This window comes from Bubalus kerabau, chromosome 2, assembly GCF_029407905.1.
Source record: "Bubalus kerabau isolate K-KA32 ecotype Philippines breed swamp buffalo chromosome 2, PCC_UOA_SB_1v2, whole genome shotgun sequence".
Taxonomy (NCBI): Eukaryota; Metazoa; Chordata; class Mammalia; order Artiodactyla; family Bovidae; genus Bubalus; species Bubalus kerabau.
Genome location: NC_073625.1, coordinates 168,536,184 through 168,555,199, shown reverse-complemented (window position 1 = coordinate 168,555,199; position 19,016 = coordinate 168,536,184). Strand labels below are relative to the sequence as shown.

The 19,016-nt window shown below is 38.9% G+C and overlaps 1 protein-coding gene across 4 annotated transcripts in view; it reads right to left on the bottom strand.

Moving 5' to 3' along the window:
• Positions 1-5,297: 5,297 nt before the first annotated feature.
• PLSCR4 (phospholipid scramblase 4) overlaps positions 5,298-19,016 on the bottom strand; it is a 38,848-nt gene continuing 25,129 nt past the window's right edge. For 2 of the 4 annotated variants that reach the window (XM_055569411.1, XM_055569414.1), the window contains 6 exons: positions 16,501-16,736; positions 12,918-12,960; positions 11,501-11,727; positions 8,735-8,896; positions 6,540-6,698; positions 5,298-5,589 (listed from right to left, as the gene is read on the bottom strand). In XM_055569411.1, coding sequence (XP_055425386.1) covers positions 5,533-5,589; positions 6,540-6,698; positions 8,735-8,896; positions 11,501-11,727; positions 12,918-12,960; positions 16,501-16,736 — 884 coding nt within the window. In that variant the 3' untranslated portion in view covers positions 5,298-5,532. Of the gene's footprint in view, positions 5,590-6,539; positions 6,699-8,734; positions 8,897-11,500; positions 11,728-12,917; positions 12,961-16,500; positions 16,737-18,227; positions 18,337-19,016 lie in introns of those variants that run through there. The other 2 variants (XM_055569415.1, XM_055569412.1) reach the window with 2 other exon arrangements.

Sequence of the window (19,016 nt, the reverse complement as noted above, 5' to 3'; positions counted from 1 at the left end):
GTGGGTTTGAAATAAGTACTCATAAATAACTTGGTTATATCAGAAAGCTAGTTACTCCTATGAAGTTCGAAGTCTTATCTGAGTATTATTCAATTCAAATGTGGATGAGATGCAAGGTATGATTCAACCTGAGGCAAATTGCTCTCCAGCTGTTAACCCATGAAATCAAACTACATATGCTTCCAAAATACAATGGTGGAGCAGGCATAGGATAGACATTTCCAATCCCAAAGGGTAGAACAGAGAAGAATAAAGGAGGACAGGTTCCAAGTACATCCAAAATAGAAGAGCACAAACAACATTAAACCTTAAGGCTCAAGAATAATCTCCTTTGACTTAATGCTTTGTCTTCTAGACCCATTGAGATGGCAGTATAACCCCTGGGCTCCACAGAAAGGCCTGTAGCCATTCCCTGCCTGGACTCCGTGGCTCTCTGAGTCTGGGGTCCTTGGCCCATGACTCTCTCAGATGGCCCCATCCTCTGAAATCTAGGTGGAGGCAGCCATGCCTCTCCTTCCCCCTCTGCCAGGCTTGTGCCAGTGGAGACAGGTCGAATGGTCATCACCAAAGTTTGCTGTCTGTGCTCTCTGGAAGGGCAACCCCTGAGACTGTGCTGCACTGCGGGCTAGTGAGCTGGCCAAAAAGTTCATTGATTTTCCATGGTATAAGAAAACTCAAACGAACTTTTTGGCCAACCCAATCCCAGAGCGTGTCTGCAATGTTGGGGTGTGGCACCAGACTACAGAGACCAGAGCCCTACCTGTGAGGTGGCACCAAACAGCTGGCGCCAAGGTCCCACAGGTGCTGGTGGGACACTCTGCTCCCCAGGCCCTTGCACTCAGGGCCTGTGATGAGAGTGGCAGCTTGGTTCTGGGAGTGGCAGCTTGGTTCTCTCTGAATCCCCTTTGGGATCATTCTTCATTGTCTTGGAGAGTAGTAACTGGCTTCTAATGTGATCCATACTAACCTCCTTCTCAGTCACTTGGCCACACCCTCAGTGGTCTCATTTTTTTGCAAGATGGATAGGCTAAGGATTTTCCTAATCTTAAATTTTGCTTCCTTGTTGTTTAACAATCCCCATCTTTAAGTCCAGTCTCTCAGTTTGAATTTTACTGTCAGCAGTCAGGAAGAGCCAAGCTGCAGTTCAACATTTTGATTATAAATTGTTTCAGCTAGGTATTCTGTTTCACCACTTGCAAGTTCTACCTTTCACCAAAGACTAAATAGAAACACAATTCAGTGTTGTTGTTGTTTTTTTTTTTTTGCTACTTTACAATAAGGATTGCATCTCTTACAGTTTTCAATAATCAGTTCCTCATTTCCATCCTGGTCTTTATTGTCCATATTTTTACCAACATCCTATGGTTAGACAGGTATTCTTTAACATTAAGGTGTTTTCTACAATGTTCCTCTTTCTGAGCTCTCATCAGAATCATCTTTAAAATTCTGTTCATGGCAATCTATGTTATTTTCAGTATGCACTTCAAAATTCTAGCCTCTGTTCCTCACCCAGTACCACATTTTTACATATTTGCTATGCACCATTGTCACTTCTCAGTACCAATTTCTTTCTTAGTCTGTTTGGGCTGCTATTACATAAATACTGTAGACTGAGTGGCTTAAACAATGCATTGATTTCTGATGGCTTTGAAGTGTGGGAAGTTCAAGATCAAAGTTGGCAGATTATAAGGGCACTGGGCTTGATAAAGGACAGAAATGGTATGGACCTAACAGAAGCAGAAGATATTAAGAAGAGGTGGCAAGAATACACAGAACTGTACAAAAAAGATCTTCGTGGCCAAGATAATCATGATGGTGTGATCACTCACCTACAGCCAGACATCCTGGAATGTGAAGTCAAGTGGGCCTTAGAAAGCATCACTACGAACAAAGCTAAGTGGAGGTGATGGAATTCTGGTTGAGCTATTTCAAATCCTGAAAGATGATGCTGTGAAAGAAATATGCCAGCAAATTTGGAAAATTCAGCAGTGGCCACAGGACTGGAAAAGGTCAGTTTTCATTCCAATCCCAAAGAAAGGCAATGCCAAAGAATGCTCAAACTACCGCACAATTGCACTCATCTCACACGCTAGTAAAGTAATGCTTAAAATTCTCCAAGCCAGGCTTTAGCAATACGTGAACTGTGAACTTCCAGATGTTCAAGCTGGTTTTAGAAAAGGCAGAGGAACCAGAGATCAAACTGCCAACATCCGCTGGATCATGGAAAAAGCAAGAGAGTTCCAGGAAAACATTACTTCTGCTTTATTGACTATGCCAAAGCCTTTGACTGTGTGGATCACAATAAACTGTGAAAAATTCTTCAAGAGATGGGAAAACCAGACCACCTGACCTGCCTCTTGAGAAACCTATATGCAGGTCAGGAAGCAACAGTTAGAACTGGACATGGAACAACAGACTGATTCCAAATAGGAAAAGGAGTATGTCAAGGCTGTATATTGTCACCCTGCTTCTTTAACTTCTATGCAGAGTACATCATGAGAAACGCTGGGCTGGAAGAAGCACAAGCTGGAATCAAGATTGCCAGGAGAAATATCAGTAACCTCAGATATGCAGATGACACCACCCTTATGGCAGAAAGTGAAGAGGAACTCAAAAGCCTCTTGATGCAAGTAAAAGAGGTGAGTGAAAAAGCTGGCTTAAAGCTCAACATTCAGAAAACTAAGATCATCATGGCATCCAGTCCCATCACTTCATGGGAAATAGATGGGGAAACAGTGGAAACAGTGTCAGACTTTATTTTTTGGGCTCCAAAATCACTGCAGATGGTGATTGCAGCCATGAAATTAAAAGATGCTTACTCCTTGGAAGGAACATTATGACCAACCTAGATAGCATATTAAAAAGCAGAGACATTACTTTGCTAGCAAAGATCTGTCTAGTCAAGGCTATGGTTTTCCAGTGGTCATGTATGGATGTGAGAGTTGAATTGTGAAGAAAGCTGAGTGCTGAAGAATTGATGCTTTTGAACTATGGTGTTGGAGAAGACTCTTGAAAGTCTTCTTTCAAGAAAGAGATCCAACCAGTCCATTCTAAAGGAGATCTGTCTTGGGTGTTCACTGGAAAGACTGATGCTAAAGCTAAAATTCCAATACTTTGGCCACCCCATGCGAAGAGTTGACTCATTGGAAAAGACTCTGATGCTGGGAGGGATTGGGGGCAGGAGAAGGGGATGACAGGGATGAGATGGCTGGATGGCATCACCGACTCGATGGATGTGAGTCTGAGTGAACTCTTGGAGTTGGTGATGGACAGGGAGGCCTGGTGTGCTGTGATTCATGGGGTCGCAAAGAGTTGGACACAACTGAGTGACTGAACTGAACTGAATCCCATTCATGAGGGCTTCACCTGCATGACCTTTCACCTCCTAAAGTCTCCACTCCAAACACCATCACATTCAGGTAACCCATAAATTTTTTTGAGGGAGGATACAGTCTATTGCAAAGACTCAATCACAAGGCAAAAATAAAACAGTATTTTAGTATAAACTATATTATGTTTATTTAGAAGCCAAAAACAATATGATGAAACATGAAAACACACACATTTCAGAAAAGAGCTTGTTTTGTTAATCAGTCTGATCAGTTTTACACAATGAAATACTGTATATTTTATATAAGAAATATAAAAGTTATAAACTGTAGTATTAAAACATAATAAACAATATTATTTTAAAGAAGGAAATTGTAAGAGACATGTTACTACTGCAAAAATTTTTAATAGAAATTTTAAATGTCATGCTAAAACTATTTTTTTCCTAGTATTATGCATCAGGTCTTAGAATGTAGGAATGTAGCAAATAAAAATCAAATGTTTATACAGTAAACTTTCTGAATACTATTGTCTCACTTGTTAAATGTCATACATCATTACAAGAAATAATGTATCTATTTAAGACTACAAATACCTTTCCAAATAAAATTATTATCTTAGAAAGCAGCAGATTTTACATTTTTTTTAAAGAAAGCTAGCAGTAACATATAAAAGTGAACATTACAAGAAACTGGGTAAAACAACACATCATGAAAACATGGATATAATTTAAAAATGAGGCACCTTTCTTTCACTTCAATACAAACTTCAACAGGAAATTCAATGGGCAAAGGCTTTCATCTCATACTTAAGCACACTCAGTCTTGCTTCTTTTAATAAGCAGCAGCAGAATACATTCCATTCTATATACTGGTTGTGTTGAAAGAACACAGTTCATGTCCAAATAGGAAACTAAAGTGCAGTAGAGGCAAGCTGATGTATCAGAGTGTGTTCACTAATACACTGTGCTTTTAGCGAATACAAACAAGTACAATTTTTACGTTTACTATGTTAGTCCAAATAACCTTTACTGAGTAGCTATAGATCCCAGAGAAGTACCATGTTTGCTCTTTTATCACTTTCTTTTCCTAGATACAGACTTATCTATCATTTAAATAAAAAACAGCAAAGTAATATTACACAGTATCTGCTTTTGCAGTTTTTGCATTTACAAAATGCTACACAGAATATCACATTTCAAAATTTGAAAGTGAAACTCCAACTTCTGCAGTTTGAACAGCCTGGTTTGAATCAGGGATCTTCTTTTAAGAGGAAAAAAACAATCATCTCTTCTGGTTCATATCAAATGAGATACAAAGGTTTAACAGGCAGTCATAGAGGTTTGACCAAACCTATTTTATATGTAAGGCATCTATAGCCAAGAGAGGTTAAATGTATCAAATGAAAGCTTCTCATAAGGGCACTGAAATCTCTAAATTGCTCAGAGATCCAGACTAGTCATGGCCCTGCTCACCTCTTTTCCTGATAGTCTGACCCTATCTTCATAGGGAGACAGCTCCTGCTTGTGCATGCTAGTAAATGAAGCATGGGAAATATAACCTTATGAAATGAAAAACATGTTTTATTTTGTAATAAAATAAAAATTTCCATGGAAATTTTCATAAGTTTGCAAAACAAGTTTCTGATACATTTGCACAAGTAAAATTTTCCTTGTGCAATACAATATAATATTTCTATCTCCCTTTCCTTTCTGTTTTTAATAATGAAGTGTATCATTCTTTTCACCTGGAATCAAATTTGTCTTCAGCAAATGGACATGAAGGAGAGGAAAGGGTTAGAGATAGAGCCTACATGACTCTATGTCAACAAAGATTGCTCTTAAAAGACCATAATTTTACTATCAATTAGTGTAAGAGCTTTGGGATTCATTTTCTCTTATCTCATGTTTAAAGTGTTTCCAAGTTCACTATATATATATATATATATATATATATATATATTCCCTTGGTTAATAAGTCATAGTTTTTTCATGATAAACTCCCTGTTTACCAAGTAGACAGATACACAACTGATGTGTTCTTCCACTTACACTCTCAGCCTACCTGTCAATGCTAACATCCAACAATATTAATATGCAAAAGCAGATAAATATATTTGTGAATAGTTGAGGGTTGACTATGAGCCCAGGCAACTTTTCTAAATTTTTCTTTAATTAATCATCATTGCTGATGTGTGGTTCCATCAATGATGATGAATGTTTGAATGTTGTGGTGGAGAGCTTTCAAAATACATGAAGTCCTGAAATTAGAAAAATAATTATATGTATAATAAATATCAAATTAGATAGATAAATAATTATACAAATACAACAGTACATAAGTAATTAAGTGCAATGCATAAAATGTTACTCTTTATAACTTAACAGGTAATTTTCTCATTTCAGGTAAGAATAAATCATGAAATCTTTAGTGAAATCTTCATGAACAGAACCTAATAGGAAGAACAGCAATTGCAAATTTGAAACTGTGGGCAGTCAATAAACTTTCCATTTGGGGTGCCAATTAACTAAATTTTCATTGTTGAGATGAGAAAAACTTGATAATCTATATTAAACGTGTTTTAGAAAGGATTAAACAAGTTAAACATATAATTGCAATGTTAAATAGATATTTTAAGGTAAATGCTACCAATTTTATTTCTATGCTTTACTTAATAATATTAGCCATTAATCAGATAGAAATACAGCAAAGGAACTGTACCCAATAAATATAGGATGGTACAACACCAAGGAGTATATTGACAAAGAGGTAATAGGTGAAGAGAAAAAACATCAGCTTTAGACTTATTTTATTTCATTAAGAAATCAAAGGATAGGCATCTTTAAGTAGTGAGAATAGTAAGTAACATGCAATGATGACAATTACACTGAGTGGATGCTTAGTAGCTCTCAAGCATGGTCCTGGCTCCTTTACTAATATAATAGCTAGAATTTATAACCCTGGAATATATATATATACACACATATTTCATTTCCATTTTATAAATGAGGAAACTGAGGCTTGCAAGTGTTAAACACTTTGCAAGACATATAACTCACAAAGAGTCGGACACGACTTAGGGACTGAATAACAAGACATAATCAGTAAGTGGCAGAGTCAGTTTCAAACCTTATTGCCTTTCTACTACATACGCTACTTCTCATCAGAAAGAATAATTCTCTCAGAATAGCTCAACAGCAAAAGGCTTACAATGAGGAAGCAAGCTCCAAAAATCATGGCTTTCATGGTCACGTCCAGGTCTAATGGGAAGTGAATTTCGAAGTGGTCAGCATCGCTCATTGCTGATAACACACCATTCCACTTCCGAGTGATACTGCCAATAATGGAAACACCATCCAGGGACAGGATCTAGAAAGATAAGAATATGACTTTAGGATGATTAAAAGGTGTTAAAACACATGCTTTATTCTCCTGTTTATAAGCAGTTCACCCTGAGGTCACTTTCACTACTTTTCAGTACAAGCATAGGGCAGGAAATGAATATAGTAATAATAAAATTTCAAATAGGAAATTATGGCCAGGAAGAGTTAAAGTGCCCTGCAACTGGCTCAAGCTCCATGTTCTTTCTTCATCCTCCACTGAGTTATTAGGAAAGCCTTTCAGTGGAGGTATGATTTAAACTGATTTTGAAATTCTTTCCCTAAAGTAAAGGGTGGGAATTATGGATTGGCAGGGAGTCTCTCCACTGGAGGGAAAGATGGTCTGCTTTAGTGTACTTCACAAAATCCATGCAATCACTCAGGCTTCTATGGGTCCTGTGCTCTTCTTCTTCTTTTTCTTTTTTCTAGTATTTATTCATTTATTTGGGGCTTCCCTGGTGGCTCAGATGGTAAAGAATCTTCCCACTTTGCAGGAGACCCAGGTTTGATCCCTGGGTCAGAAAGAGCCTCTGGAGGAGGGAATGGCAATCCACTCCAGCACTGCCTACAGAATTCCTTGAACAGAAGAGCCTGGTGGGCTCCAGTCCAAGGTGCTCTACTTCATTGCACTTCATAGAATCCATGTAATCACTCAGGCTTCTGTGGGTGCTGTGTTCTTCTTTAAAATATGTATTTACTTATTTAGCTGCATCGGGGCTTAGCTGTGGCACATGGGATCTCCGGTTGCGGTGCACAGACTCTGGTTGTAGCCCACGGGCTCAGCAGTTGTGGTGCAAGGGCTTAGTCGCTCTGTAGTATGTGGGATCTTAGTCCCCTGACCAGGGATCAAACTCTAATCCCCTGCACTGCAAGGCAGATTCTTAACCACTGGACCACCAGGAAAGTCCCAGTCCTGTCTTCTTAAACAGTCTCAGAATCTCAAAGGGCTTCAGCTTCTAAAAGGGAGATTCTGGCACTTGCCACAAGGAAAACACACAAATACCACTTTTGGTGATTAGAATGATCCAAACACTCTGCCCTCAAAACCTGGCTTATCTTCATTTTCTACCTATCTACAATGGTCTTTTTATAAATAAGTAATGGTTGACAATACGGTTATGTAAAACAAGAACTAAGGGAAGTTTACTGGGTGTCATAGAAAATATTTGAATGTGCAATTTTAGATTATGAGTCTTGTTGAATTCCAAAGAAGAACACTTTAAGGAGCCCAGGAATCTCCTTTGTCAGAACTGTAGGGTAGTAAGATATCATTCAACTCCCTTAGGGCTCAGCTGATAAAGAATCCACCCTGCAATGCTGAAGACTTGGGTTCAATTCCTGGCTTGGGAAGATCCCCTGGAGAAGGGAAAGGCTACCCACTGCAGTATTCTGGCCTGGAGAATTCCGTGGACTGTACAGTCCATGGGGTCATAAACAGTCAGACATGACTGACTGACTTTCACCTTAGAGATACCATTCTGTAGCCATTGAGATAAAGGCAAAACAGAAGGATTTTTCTTTTTCCAGAAAATGTTATAATCCACCATAAGTTTTATGCATGTTATGAGCATTGTATTGTGTTTTGAGGATGCAGCAGGCTTCTATCTTGCACAACCTCAGGGATGCTCTATTTGTTCTGTGGTATGTGGGGCCTCTTCATTACTCAGGACCTATATTCTGATTGGAAATCCTTGGTAAAATGGTTAGTGAAAAACAGCCAAGAATAAAATGAATGCATTAGGTCAGGCTATTTAGTCTCAAGTTAGTATTTTAAATGGTTTCTTCTTATTTTCATCCAACACGGAAATCATAAAAAAGATTTGTGGAAAGCATTAAGCAATCCCCTAAAAATAATTTGAAAACTTCTTGATGTCAACCTATTAGTTAACTCTTTCCTCACACTATTCATTCACACACACACACACACACACACACACACATACAAATCATCTAAAGCCAGATCATTCTGGGGCCTGTTAGTACATGTAGAAAAAAAATTATAGAAACATGTTTATATTTGTTTACCTCAAAAACAGAATCTGAACCACAGCCATAGGTGGAACATGGCCCAAGTACTCCCATCATATCTTCTTTCTTCTCATTTTGGAGGCTGTACACTGCCCTGCACAGGTTCCAGTGTTCGGCTACAAAGCCAATGGTGACGCCAGGAGGACACTGCACCTCCAGCTGCCAAATGAAGCAGGGACAGAGGTGGGTGAATATGCCATATTAATACACACAGACACACACACACACACAGACACACACACACACACACAGACACACACACACACACACACACACACACACACAAGATGTGTTCTTGATTCTTTCCAGAACTAGGGAGACTGTCATTGGTATAGTCTTCCATTTTCCCTGGGCTATTTCTTAGGGTAGTATGTCAGAGAACAGCCTTGAGAGATGAGGCCATGTTCCCTTCTGGACAAAATTACTGCTAGTTATAAAATGGTCAGTTCTCTAGGCTCTGTGTCCCTCAGCTGTATATGGAGTATCTACTCGGGATCCTCTGAGTCATCTCTGTAGAATGTGGGGAGGAGGGAACTGATGCACATGTGCTGGAGCTCATGCTGCTTGGTGATGGTGGTTTGGTTGCTAAGTCCTATCCGACTCTTTGCAACCCTATGCACTGTAGCCTGCCAGACTCCTCTGTCCGTGGGATTTTCCAGACGAAAATACTGGATTGGGTTGCTGTTTCCTTCTCCTGGGGATCTTCCCAACCCAGGGATCAAACACGCATTTCCTGCATTGGCAGATGGATTCTTTACCATCTGAGGCACTAGAGAAGCCCCTCATGCTGCTTACTGGGCTGTAATAAAGTTCTTTGTCCCTGACCTAGGGGTCTCATGTCTAGTGGCACAATCCACAAAAAAGTAACATGCTAGCTTTTTAGATTGACATCTCAGACATGACAATTATAATAGAAAAGGGAATGAGCCATTCTGAAAATTAAATGCTGTGAAGACAACAGAATGTGCATAAAAGTATAGGATGAGGTGGAGATTCATCTCAAATATGCAGTTGTTACAAAGACAATAGTGACAAAGGAGTAAGCTATCTGACAACTGCTAATATTCACTGAGCGCTACACTATTTGCCAGGCACTGTGCTAACACAGGACTTCCCCGTGGCTCAGCAGTAAAGACTCCACCTGCAATGCATGAGCTTCAGAAGACACAGGTTCAATCCCTGGGTCAAGAATATCCCCTGGAGGAGAGCATGGTAACCCACTCCAGTATTCTTGCTTGGAGAATCCCATGGACAGAGGAGCCTGGCAGGCTTCAGTCCATGGGCTTGCAAAGAGTCGGACACAACTGAAGTGACTAAGCCCACACATTCATGGTAACACAGTTGACATTTATTTACTACATAATCCTCAAAATAATCATCCTATGAGATAGGAATATTAATATATCCATTTTACAGGTGAATAAATCAAGGCACAGAAAGGGCTATAAGTTAATTCTATTGCAAAGGCTGATACTTAACATAAAATTAAAATCTCAATAAATCTAAGGGATATTGTTCCATCCAGTTCATGTATTAAGAACACTGGGGCTCAAACAGGCTAAATCAGGGGTCCCCAGTCCCTAGGCCATGGACCAGTACCAGTCTGTTGCCTGTTAGGAACCGGGCCACGTGGCAGAAAGTGAGTGGCAGGTGTATCTGTATTTACGGCTGCTTGCTTCCCATCACTTGCATTACTGCCTGAGCTCCACCTCCTGTCAGATCAGTGGTGGCCTCAGATTCTCACAGAAGCGTGAACCCTACTGTGAACTGCACACGCTAGGGATCTAAGGTTGTGAACTCCTTATGAAAATTATCTCCAAACCATCCCCCTGCCCCAGGCCATGGAAAAACTCTCTTCCATGAAACTGGTCCCTGGTGCCAAAATGTTTGGGGACCACTGGGTTAAGTAAATTGCCCACTTTTAAGTCAGTGGCATATTTGAAATTCAAATTCTTCTGGATCACTCTCAAAACTGCTTTGCTTTTCTTTGTAGTACACAATTTTCCTAGGGTAGCATGGATTGTAGAAGAACAACCAAAGTGTAACTTGACACATTTGCTTTCTAGTTCCACCATCTACCAAATGTAACACGATCCTCCAAAAAAAATTTTTTTTGTAACACCACCAAAACAATTATTCTTTTTTTGAGTCACCCTTTCTTTATCTGTAATAACGTGTAGATATAATGGGTAGAGTAAAAGTGTCTGAAGTGCCTTCCAATTCTAAATGTGTGTCTATATTTAGCGTGACCTTATTTGGGGATATATAGGAACATTTAGATAAATATGTTGTAGGTAATGGCCTTTCTGCCTGCCAATGCAGGAAGGAAATATAAGAGAGGAGGAGTCGAGCCCTGGGTTAAGAAGTTCCCCAGGAGGAGGGCAGCAACTCGCTCCAGTATTATATCCTGGAGAATCCCATGGATAGAGGAGCCTGCCAGGCTTTAGTCTGTGGAATTGCTAATTTCTAATTCAATAGATAACAATTGACTGCATGTGTGCTAAGTCGCTTCAGTCATAAATAACCTTAATTTGTGCTTGATCCCCCTGATTAGCACCCAAAGACATGAACCCACTAGAAAACTGCCTTGGTGATTCTCCATAGGTTAGGATTATTTGGCATTTGGCTTCCTTCCTCCCCACTAGCTTCCATTCTGACTGTGCCATGAAAGTCCCCTTCTTTGTGGCTTTGGAAGGAGCACAACTGTGCAGTGAAGAGTTGGATCAGGAAAAAACAATGGATGAGACCTCTGTCTCATCTTACCTCTTGCCTGGCGGAGGGGCAACAGAAGCAGCAGCAGGTGCATCTGAAAGGTCTTTGCATTGTCATGACTTCTCGGCCCATACAGTCAGTGACCCGGAGCACGAAGGGCCTCAGTGTCCGGTAAGCATTCCTGGTGTAGTCATCTGTGTCTTCAGTCACAAAGTAAACCATCTGGCCTGTGTTGTTTTTAATATCGTATCTATTATTAGTTTCAAAACCTGTTATCACTAAAAATAAAATGAGAGAGATTTCTTATTTTAGAAGCAGTTAAAATGGGCCTCATGAAGTCCTTCTGTAGTATTTGACAGGGGCCTAAAATAAAACAGCTTTTTAAAAAATTTCTAATGAAAAATATGCGATGATTGCTGCTGCTGCTAAGTCGCTTCAGTTGTGTCCGACTCTGTGCAACCCCATAGACAGCAGCCCACCAGGCTCCCCCATCCCTGGGATTCTCCAGGCAAGAATACTGGAGTGGGTTGCCATTTCCTTCTCCAATGCATGAAGGTGAAAAGTGAAAGTGAAGTTGCTCAGTCCTGTCCGACTCTGAGCGACCCCATGGACTGCAGCCTACCGGGCTCCTCCGTCCATGGGATTTTCCAGGCAAGAGTACTAGAGTGGGGTGCCATTGCCTTCTCCGATGCAGTGATTAGAATTCCAATAATATTCATCTGTCTTAAAAGTATATAAGTTATTTTGAAAATTTGAAACATTTCTTTTAAGAAGTTCAGTGTAAACTTTTCCGCATAGAAGCAAACACTGGAAATGATATTCCTGGAGTATTTGAATTCAGAAAACTTTAATTATAAAACCATTTAAATGAAATTATCCATTAGACCATAAATGAATGAATCAGCTCATGAAATATGCTGAGATGATTAGGGTCATCACTAGTTGTAAATAAGAAAACCAACCAAGAAAAGTTAAAGGCTCCATGTAGTGGTCAAGTGAATGAAATGAATGTGTATATCTTGTTCAGTGAGGGTCAGGAAATTTGGGAGAACAGGCATTGTGTTTACCTTGATTTCTTCTTATTTCCATAGCATGGACTTAGAACTCAGCAGACTGAGACTAATTCCAGCTCCTTCACTGATTAGCTGACTAGGGTGCCCTTGGCTAACTCAATTAATCTCTTGGCTTCTTCTTTCCTTGTCCATGAAAAGTGAATATGGAGGAGTTGAGATAGATAAAGGATAGGAGGTTCGACCAAATGTAAGTCCTTTTGAAGTCTTAGGTATGATGTGTAAATAGACAAAATTACACAAGTTCCTTTGTTACTTTCTTGACGATAGGGCAATAGAAAATAGTCTTTTCTCTTTGAAACACTAAAAATGATCAATATAAATAAGGAACTAGATGTTGGATAATAAAAATTTTCACCTGATTCAAATATTACTGGACACTACAAAATTATACATACTTTCCAGGGGTTCAAAATGCTGAAGAACGTGTATGTTGTCCAACTGTTGGGATAGAACAAAGCAATTAATTAGGAGAGAGAGAAATAACAGAAATAAATTAAACCAGTATTAGAAAAAAATGAATGAGACAGAGGCTAAAACATATCAATGGATGCAAAAACATCTTTTTGAAACTGAACGGAATCAAAAACATATGAAGTGAAATTAGCCTAACAGCACCTGATCAGGTGGTTATTAACAGAGCTATCCAAAAAGAACACTCTCCTTCAGTTCCACCAAAAAATATTGAAACATTTGTTTAAAATATTATAAAATCATCTTCCTGTTTCAGTAACAGCATCTAGAATAAGCTGTGTTGACATCAATTGCTCCTAGCATCCATCATGTCACCTATAGACTGGAGGTGTCAGAAAGTTCAGGACAGTTTAACACAGACCAGCCATAGAGAAGCCAGTTTTCTCACTGATTTAGAGAGTGTGAAGTAGGCAGGGTGGATCTTGCACAGGATTGTCCAGTCTTCACAGGTACCTCTGAGAGAGGTTAATACACCAACTTCCATTCACTTGAGCTGCTGCCTCCCTAGTGCAGCTTTAACAGGGGAGGACCCAAAGAGCTGGAAGTATGTGATTAGGAATAGGGCAAAGGAGAGGAAACATTTAGGGATTCGATCCCTTGAAAATGGAGGTTGGGCATACCGTTACATCAACTTCTTCCTTAACTTAGGGGTCACTGTAAAGATAAACACTTTGACTGGTCCATCATCTATCATACTTGAGAACATTCTAGCAGAAAAGAAACCTCCTTAAAGACAGACTAATCATATTGCTGTAATTTTAGATAACTTAGATAATTCCTGTTGCTGTTCAGTCGCTAAGTTGTGTTCGACTCTGCGACCCAATGGACTGAAGCATGCTAGGCTTCCCTGTCCTTCCTATCTCCCAGAGTTTGCTCAAACTCATGTCCACTGAATCAGTGATGCCATCCAACCATCTCATCTTCTGTTGCCCCCACTTAGATTATCAGATCACTCCTAATCCGTGAGTCCAGAAAATTGCCTGAAATGCCATATTTCACCAACTACTTGTTGAATACTCTAATTAATGAACACCACATTAATGTGGTAATAAGCAAAATTTAAAATGATGTAAACGGACACAAAAATCTTGTGGCATGATCAACTACAGGAGGGTATAGAGAGGATATGATCTTTATTTGACTAAAAAAAATTTCTTTATAAAAACTCAATCAGGTTAGAATCTAAACACGTCTTATAAAATTATCAAAGGTGGCCACTCAGGGTTGCTTTACAATCCCTTTGAAAAAATCTAGGGGCTTTCTAATACCTATAACTAAAAAGTAAAAGTATTCACCACTTGGTGAGAGCTTCCACTGCTGAGCAAAATATGCTAAAGAAATGATGCCTGTTGATGTGAATGGAGTTTATCAAATAAGATGCTATAGTTTTAAGAAGCAGTACTAACCAAGTGTGGAGTCACTCGCCAATCCAGTGTCTAGAAATAATGTAAACCCTGGATGTTAAAGTGTCAGGATAGTCCTGATAATCATTCATGTAATTAGCACATGAGAGAGCAAAAAACTAGGATAGGGACTTCCCTGGAGGTCCAGTGGTTAAGGCTCCAAGCTTCCACTAGAGAGGGCAAAGGTTCAGTCCCTAGTCAGGAAACTAAGATCCCACATGCCTTCAAGTGGTGCAAAAAAAATGAGAGAGAGAGAAAGAAAACTAGATAAAAGAAAATGTCTGGATGCTTGGCTCTGTCTTCCATGCATATACATAAGGTGTTTCAAGTATTAACATCTGCACAGGTTATCATCCACTGGGTGGGTCCTTGTGCCAGAAATATCAGGCATATTATAAACTTTATCCCATTAAAAATTATCCTAACAACCCAGTTGGGTAGGTATCGTTAGTACTATTTTATAGATGATGAAATTCAAGCACCAAGAGGTTAGAAAAGTTACTCAAGGTAGAATGAGGAGGGTGCAGAGCTAGAATAAAAAGCCAGGTTGTCTGGCTGTAAACCTGTTTGTTTCTTTTACATTTTTTTAAACTAAAAACACTCCTAAAAGGGAACATGGTATTCATAAAATATGTTCATTTAACTTCATTCAAAGTAATAGAAGAAATTAAGAAAAATTTTTAATATTTGAATGAACAATATTAAAGCTATACATTTTAAAAAAGAAACGACATCAGATATTAGATTTTAAGGAAATTTTCTGTTTTTAGAAAATATTAAAGTTTATGAAGAAATAAACTTTTTAAACCTGATTAACTTGTAAGCATTTTATAAGCTTCCAAAATAATATAGCAGCTATTCTAGCACTTTACTTGAAGGCTTTGTATTTCGTCAATATTTTGTCAAACAATAATTTAATAAAGTTTGGTTTATGTAAAATCCAAATTTTCCTGATCTAACGGTTTTACTTTGAAGATCAACACTATAACTTTGCAACAATGGTTTTCAATGCACAGGTTTAACAGTCAGTATATAAAGTCAAAAAGAGAAACATGTCAATGTCAATGAACATTTGGTTGACTATGTGGGGAGACATGTATTGAATGGGCAAGTCCCTTTTAAGGTACCTTTTAAGGTATTTAAACACTTGCTTTTTCTAAAGGTGAACATAATTTAGTTGTTTCTAAGGTATTTACAATACTAGGTTTATCTTCTTTTCTTTAAGCAACGTTTTTGTTTCTGACATGGGTTTTTAAATACCACCATTCAGTACACAAACATGTTAGCATATTGCTCCAGCTTCTGAAATAGTTGTCCTGATCCTAAAATGTCCATATAAATGAAAATTAGGGAGTCTCTATGTTGTGAAAAAGGGTTCTCTGGAACTTGGCCTGAAACAATATCCTTGTTATTGTTGTTTAGTTGCTACGTTGTGTCTGACTCCTTGAGACTCCATGGACTGCAGTATGCCAAGCTCCCCTGTCCTCCATTGTCTCCCAGAGTTTGCTCAAATTCATATCCATTGAGTTGATGATGCTATATAACCATCTCATCCTCTGCCATCCCCTTCTCCTTTTGCCTTCACCTTTCCAAGCATATGGACAATATTCTTGGCTGGCTTTTATTTTTATTTACATTGTATGTTTTGTGAGGTGACAGGACTGGCTGATGAAAACTATGGGTAGTGAGAAAAAGCAAAGGTCTAAGGCATTGAGTGATTCACTCACTGTCCTCTGTTCTTCGTAACACTGCTTTTATTGTTGTTCACCCTTTACTTCTAAACAAATGGCAACCTAATTAACATCTTAATAGACTTTCTGCTATTCCTATTCCTATTTTTTAAACTGTGTTCAACAGGACATCGTGAATATCTTAAAATTCAGCATAGACCCTTCAGGAGAGTCATATTCGTACCACCAAAAAAAATCCATATCTTCTTTTTTCCCCATTCCCATTCCTGAAATTGTCATCATCATTCTTATAGTCACAAAAATTAAACATCTGTCATCTCTGACCCATCACCTTTATGTACTCTATCTAGTCTCTTCTTCTTGGATCTCTAGTCATACTTTGTAAGAAAACAATTTGGATTTGTGTGGAGTACCTGGGCTAGGCATTCCAGACCCGGAGGGCAGTGTGGTATGGGAGTTGGCATTGGCATCCATACTACTGGAGCAGAAAATTGTGGTGCAGGATATTTTCCAGGCTGGTACTGGATGGGGCAGATACTCCCAGTCTGCATGTACAGGGGGAAGGTACTGGGATGATGTGGACCATAGTATCCCATAGGCAAGCCTCCTGGGTAGCCTGCAGGTGGGGGGATAGCCAGTCCAGGGGGCCCTGCATTCAAAAACAAATGGAAGAATTATACATTATGAATGCTACAATATATGGTGTTTACATGGAAATGATATGGATCACACAACTTCCACTTAAAAATAACAAGGTGTTCCATTTTATGAGTATATAGAATGTACCAAAATGCACTAAAAGGATTTATACCTTAACTCATTTAATCCTCTTAAATCTTATGAAGTAATTATTCCCATTTCAGAGGCACAGAAGTAAGGTTGAAATATCAAGTTAACATGCTAGCCTTTATGCATTAGTTTCCTTCTTTGGAGATGATAATATTCCTACTTCACTGGGTTGTAGGAAGATTAATGCCAGGCCTAGCATATAATAGAATGGTAAATTTTTTCCTATTATGTTTATTGCTACTATTGTTTAAGGTCTTCTCTGGTGGCTCAGATGGTAAAGAATATGCCTGCAATGGGGGAGACCTGGGATCGATCCCTGGGTTGGGAAGATCCCTTGGAGGAGGGCGTGGCAGTCCACTACAGTATTCTTGCCTGGAGAATCCCCATGGACAGAGGAGCCTGGCAGGTTGCAGTCCATGGGGTGGCAAAGAGTCACACAACTGAGCAACTACTAAGCACATACACACATTGTTTAAGGTCAGAAAGATAGTAAGGTCTACTTAACGTCAAAGGGGTTCTTTTAAAGACTAGTCTCTAACTCCAGAATAGTTTCATCACCTGCTAAAAAATCCTTTACCAATTTCCAATCATTCCCCACCTTTCTCTCAGGCCCTGGAAACTCCTACCTCCACAAATTTGCCTAATCTGGACATTTCATATAAATAAAATCATGTAACACATAGCCTTCGTACCTGGTTGCTCTTTGTGGCATATTTTTAAGGTTCATCAATGTTGTAGCATGTATTAGTACTTCATTAATAAAAATTAGTGAAATAATCATACTCATGTCAGATAAAATTTCTTTTAAGATGAAAACTATTGCTGCTGCTGCTGCTGCTAAGTCGCTTCAGTCGTGTCCAACTCTGTGCGATCCCATAGATGGAAGCCAACCAGGCTCCCCCGTCCCTGGGATTCTCCAGGCAAGAGTACTGGAGTGGGCTGCCATTTCCTCCTCCAATGCATGAAAGTGAAAAGTGAAAGTGAAGTCGCTCAGCCATGTCCGACTCTTAGTGACCCCATGGACTACAGCCTACCAGGCTCCACCACCCATGGGATTTTCCAGGCAAGAGTACAATATTTTATAATAACAGAAGTGGCACTCTGTCAAGAAGACGTAACAATTATATATACCTAAAAACAGAATTTCAAAATATATCAAGCAAAAACTGACAAATATAAAGTGAAATAGGCAATTCAACAAATAATAGTTAGAGATTGCAATACCCCATTCACAATAATGGGTAGAATACATGAGCAGGAGATCAAAAAGGAAACAGAAGTGTGAAACACTACGAATGAAACACTACAAATGAAACTAGACATAACAGAATGTATAGAACACTTGACCCACCAATAAACTTTAAAACATTCTTCTCAAATGCACACAGAACCTTCTCAAAGACAGACCTATTGGCTGGGCCATAAGACAAGTCTCAATAAATTTAAGACATCTGAAACCCAAACAAAATGTATTCTATTACAATGGAGTAAAACCAGATATCAATAATAACAGAAGGAAATTTGGGAAATCACAAATATGAGGAAATAAAATAATTTACTCCTAAATTATCAAAGGGATAAAAAAAATCATGAGGGAAATTAGAAAATAATTTGAGATGAATAAAACAAAAACACAATATACCAAAGCTTATGGGATGTAGCTGAAACAGTGCCTAGAGGGCAATTTATAGCTGTAAACACCAACATTAAAAAAGAAATATCTTAGACTTCCCTGGTGGTCCAGTGATTAAGAACAATGCAGGAGAAATGGGTTTGTTTTCTGCTCTAGGAAGATTCCACATGCCTTGGAGCGACTAAGCTCATGGGCCACAATTATTGAAAGCCTGTGTGCCCTAAAGCCTGTGCTTTGCGTTGAAAGAAGCCACCACAATGAGATGCCCACACACCACAAAAAATAGCCCCTGCAACTAGAGAAAGCCCAAGGGGAGCAACAAAGACCCTTGCAGCCAAAAAGAAAGAAAGAAAGAAATATCTCAAACCAGTAACCTAACTTTCCACCTTAGAAATAAACCAAACTCAAAGCCATCAGGAGGAAATGATAAAGATTGAAATAGAAGAGAGTGAAATGAAAAAATAAAAATAGACAAAATCAACAAAACCAAAAGTAGGTTCTTTTAAA